Raw genomic sequence first — 20964 nt, 5'->3', positions numbered from 1 at the left:
TTCTGTGTAGGGGACAAGCGAAGAAAAGAAAAGCCCTTTTTCCCAACTAAACCCGCTGTTGGGAAAAAGGGCTTTGCATACAATGGGCAAAATCAGGTGAGCAGAAGAGGGTGCTTGAACCAGAGGACTTAGCTATGGTCCTGATGGCAGGGCCAGACTACGGAAGCTCACCCTGAGGAGAGAATCGCCATCGTTGCCTTCACTGCCCAGCTTGCAGCCTTTGCCCCCTCTGGCATTGGAGCTTCCATGCAGGCTTCCTGCCCCTGGAATGCTGGCAGGGCTCTTTAAAGGGGATCAATCAATATGGAGAAGACTTGTGTTTAAGAAAGGCAACGGACAGGCTGTTCTCAGGTATAAAGAATAGAACAGAGCTGGAGGGGACCTTGGAGGTCTTCTAGTCCAGCCCCTGCTCAAGCAGGAGAACCTATACCATCTCAGACAAGTGACTGTCTAGCCTCTTTAAAAATCTCCAGTGATGGAGTGCCCACTATTTCTTTCTCTCTACCTTGTTTTTCTAGCCATTGATAAAAAGTGTCCCATGTTCTAAAATAAACTGAATCTTCTTTCTCTTTCATTTTCAATGTCAATCTATTCATTTCTGCACAATCTAACCTCAATTTATAAAGCTCTGCAGGTAACTATAAGGCCTCCAAGGTCCCTTCCATCCCTATTATTCAATGTTCTAAATCGAGTTAGTAGCCTGGGGACTGCCTCATTGGGAGTGTTTGCGTACCATCAGAGGATTCTGGGAGAATGAAAATTTGCTCACCACAAGCCAGTGATCAAGCTAGCAGCCCACATGAATCTTACAACCAAGAATCTAAATCAGAAAGTGTACATGTGCCAAGCTCAAACAAATCAAGAGAGGCACATAGAGTTACTTCTGAGTAGTTTCCTTTATTGTTCCTCACCTATAGACAGAAACCTTGCCAAACTACTTGCATCATTAAAGACGTAGTCTGAGAACTTCTAGGAGGAGCCGTCTTGACCTTCCTCCCAACTAAACTATCTAAACTTCACTGTCTCTTGGTCCTCTCCTTTCTGGGTATCTAGACTACCTGTAGTAGGAAACAGAGAGCCCTAGAGCAGGAGGGGTGGAGTCTTATCCTTTTTTTTTTTGCCTTTTTATGGCCTTTGTCATCTCCATCACTGATATTTTTTCATTTAAAATGTTTTGTCTATTCTCTGGGATTTTTGGTAGATTGCATTTTTTCTATATTGCTTTATTTTTTCTTGAGAAGTTTCCTCTGTATCATAACATGTCTCATAAAAGTAATTATTTTTTTAATTATATCATTTTGGAACTGTAACTCTTCTTTTGAGTCTTGCAGTTTATCAATTTTCTCTCTCTTTTTTTTTTAATTTGTATGCTAACCACCTCCCTGGTTTATTAGCATTTTTTGGCCTCTGCTAGGTTTATTTTATGTTTTATTAGTTCCATTTGTTTTTTAAGTGTTTTCTTTTATGGATCTATTTGTAGTTCTTTTTCTAATTTCATAAATTCTTCCTTTAACTTTAGCTCTTGTTGCTTTTTTTCTTTATTCTTTTTCGCCATGTAGGTTATGCCCAACCTTCTGAAGTATGCTTTAGCTGTGTCCCACACATTTTGAAGGGACATTTCCTCTTTTTTATTTATTTTGAAAAAGAATTCCATTTCCTTTGTTGCTATTTGCATAAATTGTTTCTCTTTCAATAAAGATTTATTCGGGGACCATCTTACTTTTTTCTTGGTTCCTCTCCAAGTCATCTTTATTGGATTGTGATCTGTCCATATATTGGGTTCTATCTCGATCTCTTGTATAATCGTGGTTAATTCAGGAAAACTCTGATAAACTGAAAGACAAAAAAGGATAAATATAAAAAAAATGGAAAGAGGTGAACATAATTAAGAAGGAATACCAGCGTATAGTCTGAATCTTTGAAGATGAAGTCAGGATACTTAAGGCTCAGAATGAACTAAGACTTGCAACAAATGTCAAAAATAGTTTTAAAAAAGTTCTTTTAATATGTAAAACACAAGAAAAATTCAAAGAAACAATCAGTCCATTAAAATGGGAGAAGATGGCAAGGAAGTGACAGGGAGCAGGGAGAAAGCAGAGCTGCTAATTCTTTCTTTGCATCCGTCTTCACACAAGATTTAAAAAATAGCCCAACCTATCAAAAACAGTATCATAAAAGACAGACTGGGAATTCAAGTTAAAATAGGCAGGAAAATGGTAAGAAAACAACTGTCCACTTTAGATGAGTTCAAAACAGCAGGACCTGATGGATTATATCCCAGAATTCTGAAGGAGCTGGCAGATCTGAACCATATCTTTCCAAGATCCTGAAGCACCCGAGAACTACCAGAAGACTGGAAAAGAGCTGATGTGGTTCCCAACTTCAAAAAAGGGAAAAAGTTCCAGTAAACTACACACCAATCAACCTGACATCAATACCTGGGAGTTCCTGGAAAAGATAATCAAGCAAATTAAATTAGTGGACCAATGAAATGCTATGGACATAGTATACTTGGATTTCAGTAAGGCATTTCACAAAGTAGACCACAACCTACTTCTTGGTAAGCTAGAAAAATGTGGAACAGACAGCATCACCACCAGATGGATTTGTAAGTGGCTGACAAACCGTACCCAACAAGTAGTCCTTAATGGTACTACATCTACATGGAGGGAAGTAAGCAGTGGGATACCCCAAGGTTCTATTTTAAACCCAGTACTTTTCAATATCTTCATAAATTATTTAGATGAAGGAATAGAAGGGGAACTCATCAAATTTGCAGATGACACCAAGTTGGCAGGAACAGCCAACACCCCAGAAGATCAAGAAGGATCTCAACAGACGTGAACACTGAGCCCTATCTAACAAAATTAAATTCAGTGTAAATAAAAGTAAGGTTTTACACTTAGGCAAGAAAAACCAAGAATACAAGTACAGACTAGGTGAAACTTGGCTCAATGCCAGCAACTGTGAGCAGGATCTTAAACAGGAGCCAGCCGTGTGCGGCAGCAGCCAAAAGAGCCAATGCAATCCTAGGCTGCATCAACAGAGGGACAGTATCAAGATCACGTGAAGTATTAGGACCACTTTACAAAGTCTTAGTAGGACCACTCTTGGAATACTGCATCCAATCGTGTTGACCACAATAAAAAAAAGATGTAAAGACTCTAGAAACAGTGCAGAGAAGAGCAACAAAGTTGATTAGCGGACTGGGGGCTAAAGCATATGAAGAACAATTGCAGGAATTGGGTATGTCTAGTTTAATGAAAAGAAGGGCTAGGGGGGATATGATAATTCTGAACGGTCACTAAATGAACTGTTATAAGTCAAGGACTACCTGTATTCTGAGATGAAGGAACAGGGGCTTCTGTTCCAAAGTCTGACTCTCGGTTGCCAAAAGCAGGAGCTGCAGAGTGCTGGAGTTCATCAGAAAGAGCATCTGACTTGTTTTGGCTTTTTTAAAAAAAATCTCATTAATTCATAAGCAAGGAAATAAATACACACCTTTCTGAATTTGTTTTCCAGATTAGTTCACATTTTAGTAACCACATTACTAGATGTCTGATGCAGAGAATATGATTATACCAGATGGGTGGAAGATGGCAATAGTTGTTCCCATTTATACAAAAGGGAATAAAAAGGATCCTAGTAATTATATAGGCCCATTAGTCTTATTGACCTTGTAGCAAAAATTTATGCTAGGTTCCATCTGAATAGAATTGAAATCTGGATAGAGGAAAATCATATCCTCGCAGAAGAACAAGCAGGTTTTAGATAAAATCGATCTACCATCAATAACTGCTTTGTCCTGAACCATCTAATTGCCAAATATGCCTATAAGAGGAGACCCATTTGCTGCTTTTATAGATCTTACAGCAGCATTTGATACTGTAAATAGAAAAGTACTATGGAGTAAATTGACATTTCTTAAAATAGAACCTAGATTTATAGCTTTGATTAAAGCCCTTTACACTAGTACCTGTTTGAAGGTGCAGTATGGGGTTAATGGGGCCCAAGAGGATTCACACAAACAAAGGGAAAAGAGAAGGTGTATCCTGGCCCCATTATTATTTAATCTATACATTAATGACCTGCCAGGGTTAACGAAGGATCCCATGGTACATATACTGATGATCCTAAATACATACTGTAATAGCTTGCTCTATGCTGACAATATGATCCTATTATCGTATTTGCAAGTAGGATTGTGTAGACTATTAAGAAGGTTTAACTCCTATTGCCAGGACAACTCCCTAACCATCAGTAAAACTAAATAAAAAATCATGGTGTTTGGAAAACATCATGAGATGGCAATTAGATGGTGAACCAATTGAACAGGTGAACACCTTTGTATATTTAGGCATAACGGTTTCCAAGACTTGATCTTGGGCTTGCCATCTTCAACGGAGCACACTTAGAGCAAAGGCTCATTTGAATCTACTGCTTAAATTAAAGAATCATAGTTATCCAGGGTCCCTTGTTCCATTAATCAGAATATATAAAGCTAAGGTTACTTCTATGCTTTTGCATGGAGCAGAAGTTTGGGGTATATACCCAATTACAACACTAGAACAAACGCAGTCCCAGCACCTGAGATGTATTTTGGGTGTAGATCCAAGAACATCTGCTGCAGCAGTTAGTGCTGAACTGGGAATTCGTAACAATTCATGCTCTATCGAAAATTAGAACATATAATTACTGGCATAAAATTAATGAAATGGAGACTGATAGACTCCCCAAGTTAATGCCTACTAGAGCAGATAAAATTACAACCACAAACTTCCTGGTTCACTAAATTGACAAATTTTGTAAGAAGCTGTGGCCTTCCTGTCTCTTGCATAACAGGGGAACAATCTAAAAAAAGAGCTGCCCAAAGAATTAAGGATGCTGAAGCACAAAACGACATAGCCATCCTTAGTAAGGTGGGTAACTTGAAATGGCTGAGCAAATGCAAACGTACTTTTCAAGCAGACAGCTATTTGAAGTTACGACTGCCAAAACATCTTAGGGAAATATTCACGTGAGCGAGATTTGAACAGTTTGACACAATGGCCAGATATGGGAGACTCCACTCTATACCCTATAATGAATGTCTCTGCATCTGCAGAGCAGCAGCGGTTGAGGACCTGGCTCACATCCTATTTCACTGCTGCCTGTATAAGAGGGTGACAGACAGTACCTTGGCCTATAATTAAACAAATGACCCATTGGGACCCCCATGTCAAAATAACCTACCTTATGTATGGCCAGAATTTGAAAATTACATTTAACACAGCACAGTAGCTGAGCAAAATGGTTTGGCTGAGATTGGCATATGTGAGACTGATTGGGGTAGATTGTAGGGGTGATTAAAGTAGGGTATCTGCTAAGACTTAGAAAAGAAAGTGCTTTGCCAAATTATGGTTTATATGAAGCTGGATTCATTTTGGAAGCTAGAACAATTAATCAGTGGAACGACTTGCCCTCAGAAGTTGGGGGTGCTCCAACATGGGAGGTTTTTAAGAAGAGACTGGACAGCCATTTGTATGGAATGGTGTAGGGTTTCCTGCCTGAGCAGGGGTTTGGACTAGATGACCTCCAAGGTCCTTTCCAAATCTGTTATTCTTCTGTCAAAGAGCCCTGGTGGCGCAGTGGTTAGAATGCAGTACTGCGGGCTAATTCTGCTGACTGCCAGTTGTCAGCAATTCAGCAGTTCGATCCTGACCGGCTCAACTCAGCCTTCCATCCTTCTGGGGTCAATAAAATGAGGACCCAGATTGTTCGGGGTCATATGCTGGTGTTTGCAAACTGCTCAGAGAGGGCTGTAAAACATTGTGAAGCGGTATATAAGTCTTCTATTGCTTTTGTGGGAAGGGGAAGTAAACCAGCAAGATAATGGATGTGGGGATACCAGAGGATGGTAGAATAGAAGGCAAAGAATTGGAGAAGATCACAAAGTATCAAGATATGGAAACTGAAGTTGAAAGATTATGGCATAAACCAGCAGTGGTGATTCCGGTGGTTATCAGCATAGTAGGTGCCATACCCCAAAATCCTGCACATTGACAAAATTTCCATTGGCCAATTACAAAAGGTCACACTGCACATGTTCTATGTTGATACATTACAACATCCTTGGTTCTTGGGAAGAATCCGGTATTTATGTAGACCAACACAAGCTGAAGAATTGGCACTATAACTTCACATTGTTGTGGTATATAAAAATAGGTGGACAAAAATGCCAAATCCAGTCTGAACATCTGGTTGTCTATGTGAAGAACCATATAAATGGAATTTATATACTGCCCTACTCACAGTGACTCTGAATTCAGAATAGGCACCCAGATAGGGTTCCTGTATTAAATGCAATTCTGATAAGTAAAAATCATATGAGAAGATTAAAAACAAATTAGAGCCTTTTTTGCAGAATTGAACTGATGAAACAGCAAAGGATCTGCAGAGTTTTTTGGTTTATTTAGGAAAAGTTACCAGATTTAGTAGCAAAAGTCATGGTCACAGTGTAAGTTCTCTGAATGAAATTTGTGCCATGAAAAGAGATCAGGTAGAGTGATCCCAAAGGATCCAGTTCTCCTCAGAGCCAGAGGAATGTGGAGAAGGAAGCTCGTGGGCCATCTCCCTGGTGGACTGAAGCAATATCTTTTCAGACCAAAGTTCTGAGCCTCTGTTTCATCCCCTCTTTTGGCCACGTCAGCATGAAGGGCTTCTGCACCATCAGCACTGTCGAGACAACACAACTGTTAATGGGAGGCTCAGCCTTTCACACCTGATGTCACCTTGGCTTTGTGTTCCTTCTCAAAGTCGTCCATCTTGGCTGAAGAGGTGGACACGTTCTGATCCAGAGATGTCCTTCTGACTAGTAGCACAAAGATTAGGCCGTCTTTCTTGGAAGGGAGGCTGTCTGCTTTCACAGTATAGAAACAGCATGTTTCTAGTCCTCTGTTCCCACAAAGTTCTATTCTTTGGGAAGGATCCTGGTGCACTTTAAGGCTCTTCATTTTCCTTCCCCAGCAATCTTTCGCTCTAATCCAGTCTCATCTCTGGGGCTTTGGGAAATTCACATCTTCAGCCATATACAAAATGGCAGAAGGCAAAAGAGTGGGGTTTCCTTCGTCACAGCTAAAATTCTGATTGGTGAGCACATAGTCCCAATCCAGAACAAGATCCTCTGAATTAGGGCTATCCGTTGGGTATGGTAAAAATATTCAAGATGGCGACCATGTTGGTGTGATCAATTCTCTGCCCATGTTTTTATGGGTGTTGCATATGTGATGCACTTAACAACCAGGTGGAGCTTTGAGTGCACCATTGTGGTTGCCATCTTGAATTTTTGACTATCCCCCCCCCGCCCCCCAGACAGTGAATAAAACAAGTTTTAGGAGAAGATATTAGTAAGAGAAAAACACAGAAGGAAAGGTGCTGATGGAGGCAACCTTGAAGTGCTTGGTTCTCAGTTTGCTTTATCAAAATTGCCATGGCAACTTAATTGCTGTTTCTTTATTGTGACAAAAGCTCTTTCTTGAGGATTGTAATGGTAGAAGAGTGGAGAAGTAACTTGAGTTTTGCTAATTATGGATATCAGTGCTTACATTACCTATTGTCTATGCGCATGTATAACCGTATCATTTTCTCCTCTTTTCCTGAAATGTATAAATATGATTGCATCCTTTTGTCTGCAGTAGTCCTTCCCATTGTTTTCTCAAGGGAATTCCTCCAGGGCACACTGAGTAAATAAGTTCTGCAGTGACCTTTGATTATTGGTTTTTGTTCCTGTTCCTGTGGCTCCTTTGCTTTTCCAAAAGCACCACCAAATTTAACTATCGCATCGTAATTGCTATCATTTTGAGGCTGAAATCATTGCTCTAGACCAGGGATAGGCAACCTTGGCTCTTTTATGACTCATGGACTTCAACTCCTAGAATTCTGGGAGTTGAAGTCCATGAGTCATAAAAGAGTCAAGGTTGCCTATCCCTGCCCTAGACACACCAATTGGTTGAAAAATCTCAGCTTTGCCCCAAGAATTATGGAGTGCTGCTTCTTTTACCTCCTTCTCCTGCCACTGAGAGTTTCCTAAAAATAATTAGGTGCATTCCCAGACCTTCTTGCATGAAAGGGATTTCCATTTCTGTTGAGGTCTGTGAAGCTTCCCAGACTGATTTATTTAGCTGCAAATGGGTGTTCAAATGGGGTTTCTTTTAGGCAAAGCTTAGAGAAATCCTCCCTCTTCTTCTACCCAATATTTATCTTCACTGGGTTTTTTTTTTTGTAAAAAAAAATTTATTTTCAATTTTACATTACATTCATAAAAAATACTTCAGATAAAGAGTAAAATAAATTTATACACACAACTTTCGGTATTGCTCACCCATTTCCCCCCAAACCGCATCCACCCTCTAACCTCTTCTCTCACTTCCCTCTTTCCCTCTTCTTCCTCACTCTCCCCCTCTCCTCCTTCTCCTCAACCTTCCTACTTACTTCTCCCCTTCCTCCTATCTTCTCAGTCCGGATGTGGTCCAGGGGAAATGCCCGAGCAATTCCTCTCTCCAAATTAAAACATCAATATTATATACAATAAAACTATTTCTACTTATCTGAGCTATTTAACCTCCAACCCATCCTCCCCCCACCCCCACCCCCGACTTCCCAGAGCCAAGTACAGGGTTATACAAACGTATTAAACATAATCTATTTAAGTTTACTAATTATACAATAACCAAAATCATACTAACCCTTAACTCTCTTCACACTTTAACATCATAATTTTATAAATAAATCCATTACTCATAAAATAAATGAAACTTTGTAATTCCATATTTCTTCTGAACATATTCTATCCATCTTGTCCATACAATAACATATCTCTCTTGTGAATGGTCCTTTAAATAAGCAGAAATTTTAGCCATTTCTGCTAAATTAGAAACCTTAAATACCCATTCTTCTAAAGAAGGCAGAGAGTCTTTCTTCCAATATTGACCCACCAATAATCTTGCTGCTGTTATTAAATTCAACATTAAAATAGTTTCTTTAGCATCAAAATCCACAGAAATACCCAAAAGAAATAACTGGGGAGTAAACTTAATCTTCCTTTTAAAAATCTTTTGAATATTCCACCAAATCATAATCCAAAAGGCTTTAATATTTTTACAAGTCCACCAAACATGAAAATAGGTTGCATCCAAGCAACCACATCTCCAACATTTAGGCTGCAGGTTCGGGTACATACAAGACAACTTTTTAGGATCCAGATGCCATCTATAAAACATTTTATAAAAATTTTCCCTCAAATTTTGAGCCTGCGTAAATTTAACATTTCTAATCTAAATTACCTCCCATAAATCCAATGAAATCGGTTCCTGAATATTCTGGGCCCATTTAATCATACAATCTTTTACTAACTCTGTTTCGGAATCCAATTTTATTAACTCATTGTAAATTCTTTTAATATGAGCATATTTCTGATCTTTAATCTGAATTACCAATTTTTCATCTGCTAAAGTAATATCCAAGGTCAACCTCTCCATTATTTGCAAATATTGAAACCATGATTGTAAAATATTTTCTTGCCTTAGCACATCTGAAGACTTTAGTTGCCAATCAGTACCCGACCAAATAAGTAATTCTTTATACAAAATATTATCAAAATTCACCCCCTTAGAAACCCCCTGAATTGCTTGTCCAGGAATCCCCCAAATAGGTATTTTATAATTTAATTTATAATAATACTTCTTCCAGACTCGAAGTAAAGCATTTCTTAAAATGTGTGACTTAAAAACCAGATCTACTTTCTTATCAAAAATTAAATATGCATGCCAACCATATAATAAATCCCAACCTTCAAGAACAAGAATATTTTTATTTGTTACATTAAGCCAATCACTTACTAAAGTTAAAGTGGCCGCATCATAATATAATTTCAAATTAGGTGCTTTAAGTCCACCTCTTTCTCGAGCGTCTTGTAAAATCTTAAACTTTACCCTTGATTTCTTCCCACCCCAGATAAATTTATTGATACCCTTCTGCCACTCATCCAAATTAGCATCCTTTTTTAAAATAGGTATCATCTGAAACAAAAAAAAGAAACTTTGGTAGAACATTCATCTTTACTACTGAAATTCTCCCCAGTAATGATAATTGTAATTTTTGCCAATCATTTAAATCTTTTTGTACTTTTACCCATAAGCGTTCATAATTATTCTTATACAATTTTCCATTAGATGTTGTAATATATATTCCTAAATACTTAACCTTATTAACTACTTCATAACCTGTTGCTTCAACTATAATATCTTTTCCCTTCATAGACATATTTTTCAATAATATTTTAGTTTTATTCTTATTCACCTTAAAACCAGAGACCTGTCCATACTGTGCTAAAATTTCAACCAAGTCTCTGACCGAATCTGTTGGATGGGATAACATCACAACCAAATCATCAGCAAAAGCTCTCAGCCTATAATCAATCTTACTTATTTTTATTCCTTTTAATCTAGATGAATCTCGAATTTTAATAAGTAAAATCTCCATTGTTAATACAAATAGCAAGGAGGATAAGGGACAACCCTGTCTCGTACCTTTTTCTATTTTAAATACATCTGTTAATCCCCCATTAATTATAATTTGTGCCGATAGTTGCTGATATATGGCCTTGAGAGCACACAAAAATTTGTCTCCAAAGTTCATTTCCTCTACGACTTTCAATAAAAATTTCCAGTCTAATTGATCAAAAGCTTTCTCAGCATCTATAAATATTAAAGCAGCAGGGATTTGGTTGTTCTTATCCAAATACTCTATTAAATTAACAATTTATCTTACATTATTTTTCATATATCTTCCCATTATAAATCCAGATTGGTCAGTATGAATCAATTGTTTCAAAACCTGCATTAATCTGTTTGCCAGTATCTTTGCAAAAATCTTATAATCTGTATTTAAAAGAGATATAGGCCTATAATTTCTAGGTTGGGACAGATCCTGGTCTTCCTTTGGAATCAATGATATGAAGACCCTTCTCAAGATGGAGGTAGCTCTGCTCCCAACAAAATGTCATTAAAAAGTTCCTTTAATGGTTCTATCATTTCTTCAGATAGCATCTTATAATAAATTGCTGTTAGTCCATCAGTACCTGGAGTCTTGCCAACCTTCAATTGTTTAATTGCAGAAATAATCTCTTCAGAAGTAATTAAGCCATTAATCCCATCACGTTGGTCAATCGTAAGTCTAAGAAAATGTGCTTCCTGTAAATATTTTTCTATGTCTGAAATTTGTATAGTTTCACTAGCGTATAACTTTGAATAAAAATCTAAAAAAGTCTTTTTAATCAAATTTTGTTGATACACTTCTTTACCTTTATAAATTATTTTATCTATAGTCCTTGATTTCTGTTTCTTACGTAATTGATAAGCCAACCATCTACCAGGTTTATTTGCATTACAAAATGTATTGTGTTTCATATACCTCAAATTAGTTGCCATCTGATCCGCTATTAACATATTAAATTGCTCCTTAAGCAGAGATATAGAAACCTTTAAGTTATTATCCATTGGGTTTGATATCAAAATCTTTTCCTTACATTTAATCTCATCTTCCAACTCTTTACGTTTCTGAATCTGTTTACGTCTATGAGCATTATTCATAGAAATCAAAATCCCTCTCATATATGCTTTACTAGAATCCCATACCATTGGCATCGAGGTACCCTTATTCATGTTCCAAGCAAAAAATTCCTTTAAATAACCTCTACATCTCTGTATATTCTCTTCATATCTAAATAAATTCCCGTTCAACCTCCAAGACCTTCTAATCCCTTCTTCCAGCGAAATTTCCAACCATACAGGACTATGATCTGAAATTATTCTAGGAAATATCTTGGTATTTTTCGCCCTAGAAAAGAAATCATTAGTAACTAAAAAAAAGTCAATTCTAGAATAAGATTGGTGCCTATCTGAGAAAAAAGTAAAATCTTTTTCTTCAATGTTCCGTTCTCTCCAAATGTCTCTAAGTTCCAAATCATCCTTTAAGTCAAAAAAAACTTTAGGAAGTCTTGCATGGTTAGAAACTTTAAAGGGACCTTTCTTATCTTTACTTGAATCTAAAACACCATTCCAATCTCCCATCCTAATAACTGACCTGTAATCCAAAGAAATTAATTTCTGGTGAATCATCTTGTAGAAATATTTTTGTTGTTGATTGGGAGCATATAATCCAACAAGAAGAGTTCTCTTATCATTTATTAATAAATCAATAATGACATATCTTCCTTGTGGATCAAAATCAATTAGTTTCGGTGAAAGCTCCTTTCTCACATAAATAACTACACCTCCTTTTTTCTGCAAAGCAGGAGCTATGAAATGTACCCCCAGCCGGGGGTTAAACACTGTTTTTGTCTGCAAGTTATTTTATTTCAAAATAATGACTTGTTAAAACCAGTATTTCTCAACTTTGGCCACTTTAAGATACGTGGACATCTCCGTGCTGGCTGGAGAAATTCTGAGAGTTGAAGTCCATGTATCGCAAAGTGCCAGGCTTGAGAAGCACTGCATTCAACACTTGGGTTGGGCTCCAGCTTCAGACAGTGAAGGTATCAACACGGACACCAAGGCTTTTGGGCTGCAGTTTCTTCCACCACTCATGGAAAGCAGCAACCTAAAGTGATGTCCACTCATATAATGCTGATGTGGTAAGTTCTTGTCAGAAAGCACGCAATGTGGATGTTGCAAAGGCCTGGACAGTAGATGACACAACTACAAAACGGTTACTAAACCAGAGTAAGGCTGTTTTATTCCACATTCAAGTCTCCTCCTCGCTGCCTGTTGTGATCAGATTGACAACAGAGGTGTCTGTCTGGGCAGAGACGACTCCCTTGTCTGCTGAGTGGGGGCCTCTTGCTTGTAGCAATAATTGCCACCCCAGGCGAGTCTCAACTCGGCCTATATGGACTGCATGGGCTGATTGCTGGAGGCAGGCTTCTTACGGCACATTCCCAGCAGGGCCCTGAGTTCTGTGCGGAAACCTTCGTTGAGCCAGCAGTACATGAAGGGGTTGTAGCAGGCGCTGCTCATGGCTATCCAATGGAAAGCAATGTAAAGAATATCGCTGTTATCGATGGCTTGGCTGGACATGAGGATCAAGTAGCAATTCAGGGGAAACCAGCAGAAACCAAACACCATCACGACCACCAGCAACATCTTCAGGGTCATCTTCTTTTTCCGCTGATGGGCATAGTACTGATCCACGGTCACATCGCCAATGGCGTTCCTCATCCAGACTTTCTTGGCCACCGATATGTAAGTGACGGAGATCACTGACAAAGGCAGAACATACAGAAGCACAAAAGTGGCCAAGTCCAAGTACTTCCAGTAGAGATCTGTCGGAGGAGGGAAACTGGAAAGGCACATCATCCGGGTAGTCCTATTTCTGGAACATGGAAGAAGAGAAAACAAGTTTTAGTGGAAGAAGCTGCACCTTGGAAGGTCCATTCCTGCACAAAGTGGAGGTGATTAAGTCTTTATATCTTCTCTCATTTTCTGTTTGAAAGAGGACAGACAATACTCTACCACTCATCTTTTGTCAGCTCACCATTCAAACTAATCAGGCAAGTCACTGAGAGTAACTTTAGGTGCAAGTGCAAAAATATTGTTTTGTAAGGATTTTGGCCAAAATTATTTGGTGGAGGAAGTTAATAGAGACACATGCAATTTGTTAAAACAAGGATACTAGTACTTAGATGAAATTATTTTTTCAATTGTCAGTCATACCTTCTTTCAGTCAATGAGTCAAACAGTTAATTGTATTGTCTAATTTTTTAACATTTTTTTATTGATTGGATCTCAGCTTGGAATCTGTCAGGATAAAAGGAGAGCCATACATGTTTTTTGAGTATTTGGAAGAAATGCTTTTTGATCTTGCGCGAACACAGCAGGAGCCTGGGAGAAAAAGCTACCCTGAAAGAATCTTTTATAACTAAATTCCTTAAAGCAGGATCATCTTCATTCAGGTTTGTGTAAAAGCTTGAAAAAAGGGGAGAGGCAATTATGTTACCTCTTTAGAAATAGGGGATGGGCAATTGTGTTCACTTCCAAATTATTTTGAATATATACTTACCAAACATGAAGCAATGAAGAGTGAATAGTAATGCAGGCTTTGCATTTATTTTTCCACCATTAATATGTTACTTTTTAAAACATGATTGGATTTAATTTTGACTATTAAACCCTTCAAGATGTTTTATGGAAAATTAAATATATACACATACTGTGTATGTGTTTGTGCCTTTGAGTCAGTCTTGACTCTTAGGAAACACCTGGACTCCTCTCTGAAGTTTTCTTCAAAAGATTTTCACAAATGGTTTGCCCACGCCTTCTTCTTGGGGCTGAGAGAGAGTGACTGGCCCAAGGTCACCCAGCTGGCTTCGTGCCTAAAGCAGGACCAGATCTCAGGGTTTCCTGGTTTCTTGCCTGGTGCTTAATCTCTACACCAAAGTGGCTCTCATCTACACATATAGCACATGCACACTAGGAAATACCAACACAGACTCATGTGCGTGACAGGCATGTCAGAAGGGTGTGTATCAAAATCTGCACAAAGGCTAGTGCAGTATCACAGCACAAGCCTCTCCCCTGTGGAACGTGCAGGCGCATTGCATACCAAAGGGAGAAGGTTTCGATCATGAATGAGATTTTGATCTCTCCGCAATCCTTGTGGCATTGGTCGATCATCATTTCTGATGTTCGGAGTGATGGAGGAGACGAGGCCTTATTTTCCCCCTTGGCGGTCCTTGGCGACCTTGATCAACCTTACCCATAAGGCAGCCTCACGAGGTTCTGGTAGATGGCGTAGGGCAGAGAGAAGCAAGTGGCCGTCAGCCAGATGATCAGGATGCGCAGCGCTCCTTTCCCCAGAGACATTCGGGGCTTCAAGGGATGCATGATGACCTAAAAAGAGTCAGAGTCAAGCAGGCTGAAGTCTCCTCAAGCACACAACCGGCCAAGGAGATAGCTCAAAAGGGATCTCTATGGTTCACAGTAGTGTGTGTGAGCTTGACCTTTTGGATGCCCTTTGGGTGCCCCTGGGAACCTTGATAGTCAGCTCTTCAGGGCAAGTTCATTTCAATCTTGGTGAATTGACTTCCACTAATAATCAGCCTCTCCCGGTATCTGATGTGGGATGCCTTATTCCAGCTAGGAACGAGAGTTTGAGTTCTGGACCAATAAAGAGGCAAGATCAGGAAATACGATTCTGCTTGGCCTCGGATCAAAAAGGGTTTAAAGTCACCCCAAAATTGAAGACAGTTATTCTAGATCCTTCCTTCCTTCCTTCCTCCCTCCCTCCCTCCCTCCCTCCCTGATGTATCGTTCAAATGTTTTAACTTTTAGTTCTAGCATGGAACTTTTTTTTAACATTTGGGAGAGGTTTTCTTTTTTAATTCCGTTCTGGTTTTTTTCGTACGTAGTCTAATAGAGTCATTTCTTTTTTTCTTTCTCCAATATAAATAACACATACACACATGAAAAATAGAGAGAGTATGTACCTATTCTAAGCTACATTTTTTAATTGTACAATAATAATATAGGTACATTATTACACTGCTGCTTAATTTTTACATTATAGATAGTTTTTAAAGCAGGGGCCCCCAACCTTTGGGCACCAGGGACCGGTTCCGCGGAGAGAGGTTTTCTGCAGATGGGAGGGGGGCTGGTTTCACATGCTGAAACATGGGGCTTTGCTTGTTTGCGCAGACCGGTTTGGGGCATGCTGGTCCACGGACCGGAGGTTGGGACCCCTGTTTTAAAGGATGTATTATAAGTAGTTTTCGACTTACAACCACAATTGGGCCCAAAATGTCTGTTGCTAAGCAAGACAGTTGCTAAGTGAGTTTTGCCTCATTTTATGACCTTTCTTGCCACAGTTGTTAAGTGAATCACTGCACTTGTAAAGTTAGTAACTCGGTTGTTAAATGAATCTGTTTTCCCCATTGACTTTGCTTGTCAGAAGGTCGCAAAAGGGGATCACGTGACCTGCCGGGACGCTGCGACCGTCGTAAATTGGAGCCGTTTGCCAAGCGTCCAAACTTTGATCACGTGACCACGGGGAGGCTGCAATGGTCGTAAGTGTGAAAAACAGTCACAAGTTGCTTTTCTCAGTGCTGTTGTAACTTTGAAAGGTCACCAAAAGAAGGGTTGTATGTCGAGGCTTATCTATCAGGAGGTTTTTGAAAAATTGAAACAAATATAATAGAGATTTTTAAAATAGTTCCCAAAAGAGAATCTAGAGGGGCCCTTACCTGATGGCGGTCCAGAGCAATGGCAGCAAAGGTCAGTGCGGACATGTGGACGGAGCAATACTGGACCAAGCGACTTATATGGCACATCGGTTTTCCAAAAGGCCAGGTGCTGCTGACAAATCGCACCTAGAAGAGAAAGTTAGGCTGGGTCTAGAATCAGGCCTAATGCAGGCTCAGCTCAGGCTTATTCCATGTCTCTCCTCCAACAGAAGCCAGGCAGCGCACACACCTTCCCTTGATGTTACAGCAGCCTTCACCAAACTTTGCGGATCGGGGCGGATCGGCAGGATGAGGGGAGGAGAGGGGACGGTTCCATGCAAGCAGCAGGCACACATGTAGTTCCATTTGAGCGAGCGGCAGGCATGCACATCAGCTGCTCGCTGCCTGTTGATTGCACAAACGGAACTGTGCATGGGTGTGTGTTTACCCACTGCTCGCACAAGTGCAGCTGTGTGCACACAGGCTTGCCCGCCATTTCTGTGGCCGGTTCCAAAGGGGCCACAGACCGGTACTGGGGCACAGCCCAGGGGTGGGGCACCCCCATGTTACACTCTTCTCACAACAGACTGATTGGATATGTTAGGCTGGGAGAGAGCAGCTGAACTTCTAAAATCAACTGCTCGCTGAATTAACTAGACTCAGCTAAAATGGGTAGCTTGTAATATTGACTGAACGTTGACTGATCACAGGTAATGTGGCTCAGACCTTAGTGAAGAATGCATTGCCTGTGAGCAAAGCAAGTTGTGCACCTGGACATTGGGTGTGAACCCAACCACCCAGACTTCATAAGCTGTTGTTACAGCTATTCAAGTGACAAACTCAAATGTCTAGAACAGGGGTGTCAAACTCGCAACGTCACGTGATGTGTCGCGAAATATCACAACTTTTTTTCCATTGCTGGCAACGGGGTGGGTGCGATTTCACCATGACTTTGACACCCCTGGTCTAGAAGGAAAGGCTCATGACGTGTTTTGGATGCCCTGTCAACTTGCAGTGCTCAGATGGGTCCAGGCAAAGGCCACCAACCTTACTCAAGTCGCCATGAAAGCCCTCACAAGAAGGAGCAAGACTGCATCCCAAGGTGCTGGGGAGTTTTTGATTGGGGCAGGGAGTGGAAGGAGAATTCCATGGGGGGGGGGGATGTTTCTAGAATGGCTTCAGATGGCACAATGTCTGCAAAGAACATGTCTGGAGCAGCCTTACACAGCCTAATGATTTCCAAGTGTGTAGGACAATGATGGCGAACCTTTTAGAGCAATGGTTCTCAACCTGTGGGTCGGGACCCCATTTGGGGTCGAACGACCATTTCATGGGGGTCGCCAAATGCAGTCTGCCATTTTTTCCCCCCTTTTCCTTAGCTGTGCTACTCCCTTTTATTCTATTGGCTTTTGAAAGCCAATAGAATAGACTCTCTTGAATAGAGTCTAATTCTATTGGCTTTCAAAAGCCAATAGGAATTGTCCAGGCTGTCTCTGCCCTGCTGAGCCCGCCAAAAGTCCCATTCTACAAACGGTGCTGCACCAGTTGAGTAGTCCTCGACTTACGACCGGTTGAGTAGTCCTTGACTTACGACCGGTTGGGGGTCGCGGCATTAAAAAAGTTGAGAACCACTGTTTTAGAGACCAAGTGCCCAAACTGCAACCCAAAACCCACTTATGTATCGTCGGGTGCTGGGTGGGCGTGGCCAATTGGATGGGCGTGGCCAATTGGATGGGCATGGCCCATTGGGTGCTTGTGGCTGCGGTGGTAACGGCAGACTGGGTGGAACTAAAAAGTTCAATCAATCAATTCCAACTTTGCGAGATTTTTTTTTTCCGTGAGAAATTGAAATTGATTGATTGATCGAACCTTTTTTTTTTTTGCACACAGCGGCGGAGGCCTAAAGCGAAAAGGTTTTATAAAACCCAGCTGAAGGACTAGGACAGCACAAGTGCCCACTAGGACAGCACAAGTGCCCACAGAGAGGGCTTTGCATGCCACCTATGGCATGCGTCCCATAGGTTCGCCACCATGGACTTAGGGCTAGGGTTACGTCACCATGAACTCAGAGAGCAAAATGGACATCATCAAAAAATTCGGAGTGCTGGGTATGGTTAGGAGGGCACTGACTTTTCTGGGCTACCCTATCTATTTTCCTGGTAAAATACATGGAAAAATCCCACTGGAGGAAAATTCCATTTAGGTTTAGGGTTAGGTCACCATGAACTCATAGAGCAAAATGGACATCACCAACAAATTCAGAGTGCTTGGGTATGATTAGGAGGGCACTGACCTTTCTAGGCTGCCCTATCTATGTTTCCTGGTAAAATACATGGGAAAATCCCATTGGAGGAAAGTTCCACTTAGGGTTAGGGTTAAGTCACCATGAATTCATACAGCAAAATGGACGTTGCCAACAAATTCGGAGTGCTTGGATATGGTTATATAGATTTGCAGAACAATGGCATAAAATAATATTTCTGAACTTTGTTTTATGATTTATCTCCTGGTCACTGTGAAATTCTGTGAATGCATCAATGCAGTGCATGTTATCTCAGCTTACAAAGCTTGGATTCATTGAATGAGTTTACCAAAAATGTAAATATTGCAGAATATACAGCCTCATGCTATATAACTAAGCTCCATTTCATGCCGAATAAACCAAATTATTAATGTATCTTAAATAGAAAACTATATTTAGATAGATTTTTACTCCAAAAGCATTTTATTAAAATAAATTTGATAAAAATCAAAAAAATCCGATTTAAATTTAAAAAATCATCATTATCCACCCTGTACACGTGTGTACGCAGTTGCACTTGGGCGAGCAGCAGGCGAGCACACGTGTGCGCAGCCCCATTTGGGCAAGCGGCAGGCGCGAGCAGCTGATGCACGTGCCTGCCGCTCTCGCAAATGGACCTACCTGTTGCTTGTGTGGAATCGTCCCCTCTCCTCCCCCCCCCCACTCCGTCCTCAAAGCCAGAAAGGCCGGGGAAGGTTGCTGTAACATCAAGGGAAGGTGTGTTCGCTGCCTGGCTTCTGTTAGAGGGGAGAGGTCTCAAGGCTGCATCTTTTCAGATCTCACATCTCCTGTTCTACGAAGACATTTGGCAAAGGAAACACCTTTTCAGAGGGGATATGCTTTCCCAATCTTTCAATCCTAGCGCCTTGGGCAAAAAGGAAGGAAGGACCCCAAATCCACTGGAGACTTTTCCCTGGGGAACCCTGAGCCCCAGCAACAGGCCCGATCGACCGCTCTCACAGTGGAGGAGTCCGCATTGGGGCCCTCTCTAAGAAGGCAATTGTAGGACCAGGGCTGCTTACCAGGGTGAAGGGCGTGTTCAGGAGGGTGATCGTGACATCAACTGCAGCCAAGTTGAGCATGAAAAGGCTTGTGGCTGAGTGCATCCTCTTGTTCTTGACCACCACGTGGCACACCACGACATTGCCAAGAAGCGAGATGCAAATAATGACCAAATAAGCCACAATCAGGAGCCCTTTAATCATCTGGCTCTGCGATTCCTCTTTGTAACCTGTGTCGCTCTCGAAATCTCCTGTGTGGTTTACATCCAGGTCCTCGTGGAAGGAGGATCGATTGTGGAGTGGAAAGAGGGTGGAGTTGGTACTGTTGGGTCTCCCCACCCAACGGGATGATTTGGAGACATGTGGAGAAGGGAGCCTGTTCATAGCCGGGAGAAGAAAAAGCAACAGAAAAGTTTTCTTCTCTCTCTCCAGAATCCCGGGGACCTGGAGGGATGTCCCCCTTCTTTCAGCTTCTCTCCTTTTAGTGCCCGCCCTGGACCGAACGTTCCTCAGATTTTTCAGATCCGGCCTGAAATGGAGATGGTTTCCTTCCTCTGAAGTTTCTAGAGTTACTGTCTGGTTTTTATTTCCACTCGATTTGTCTGCTTCCTCTCTCCCGAGAGGTCTTCAAAAGTGTGGAGTTTGCTTTCAGTTCCTCCAGGCTGGTTAGTTTACCCAGCAATCAAAGCCCCGAATGAAGAAGGAAAGGCTAGGAGGCAAGCGAGTCCTTCTCCGCGGAAGCCAGGCTGCGCTGGACGGTGGACGCCCGCTCTGCCTTAGGTGTAATTTGCAGGCTGCGCCGATGTTTATGCTGAGCAACAGGAGCGGAGTAGGATTCTTTGCCGCTTCTTTCCAATCCCAGATACGGCGGGGGGGGGGAGGTGCGGAGGGGAGGGGAGCGAGAGCGCGCGAGAGAAAAAAATGTTAGTTGCAAGGAAACCGTTCGAGAGCCTTTGCTGGGAGCTGCTTATCCGCCCATCTGGCAAACCAATCTCCTTCAGGGGCTGGCTCCCCCCTCCTCTCTTTCCAGCATTTGCATGCGAGCCCCGGTGAGGAATTGTTTGTGGTCTTTGTCCGCAGCTTGAAGCAAGTCACACCAGCGTCAATAAAGAGCTCAGAGACAGGTGGGGGCAGCAGAAATGCCCCAGGAGGGATGCTGGAACGAAGGGGGAGGTGGGGGGGGCTGCTGCTTCTAACCATTTTGTGGGCAGAGGATTTGCACGTCGCCTTGTGGGAGGGGGGGCTCCCCTCCTTTCCTACGAAGAATTTGGGAATCAGGAAGAACTTAATCCAAGACCGCACTATAAATCCCATCAGTCTACAATTGGGTCATAGCTTTGATCCAGCTTTTTCAAAAGCCACAATCTACCCCCCCCCCCCCAGGCCAAGAACTGGCTTCAACTAAGTGC

The 20964-nt window shown here is 41.3% G+C and overlaps 1 protein-coding gene across 1 annotated transcript; it reads right to left on the bottom strand.

The window, feature by feature from the left end:
- Positions 1 to 12225: 12225 nt before the first annotated feature.
- On the bottom strand, positions 12226 to 20405 carry GPR83 (G protein-coupled receptor 83). The gene is made up of 4 exons (XM_039364389.1): positions 19577 to 20405; positions 16274 to 16399; positions 14791 to 14924; positions 12226 to 13407 (listed from the first exon to the last, which is right to left on the bottom strand). Exons 1-4 carry the CDS (start codon positions 19937 to 19939, stop codon positions 12921 to 12923), a joined length of 1110 nt encoding a protein of 369 aa, XP_039220323.1. The 5' UTR covers positions 19940 to 20405; the 3' UTR covers positions 12226 to 12920.
- Between the last annotated feature and the right edge of the window lie 559 nt (positions 20406 to 20964).

The sequence above is a fragment of the Crotalus tigris genome, unplaced genomic scaffold (genome assembly GCF_016545835.1).
Source record: "Crotalus tigris isolate CLP2741 ecotype Arizona unplaced genomic scaffold, ASM1654583v1 scf7180000019754.1282937, whole genome shotgun sequence".
NCBI lineage: Eukaryota > Metazoa > Chordata > Lepidosauria > Squamata > Viperidae > Crotalus > Crotalus tigris.
The sequence above is the reverse complement of the archived record's forward strand: the minus strand, read 5'-3'. Positions and strand labels throughout refer to the sequence as shown.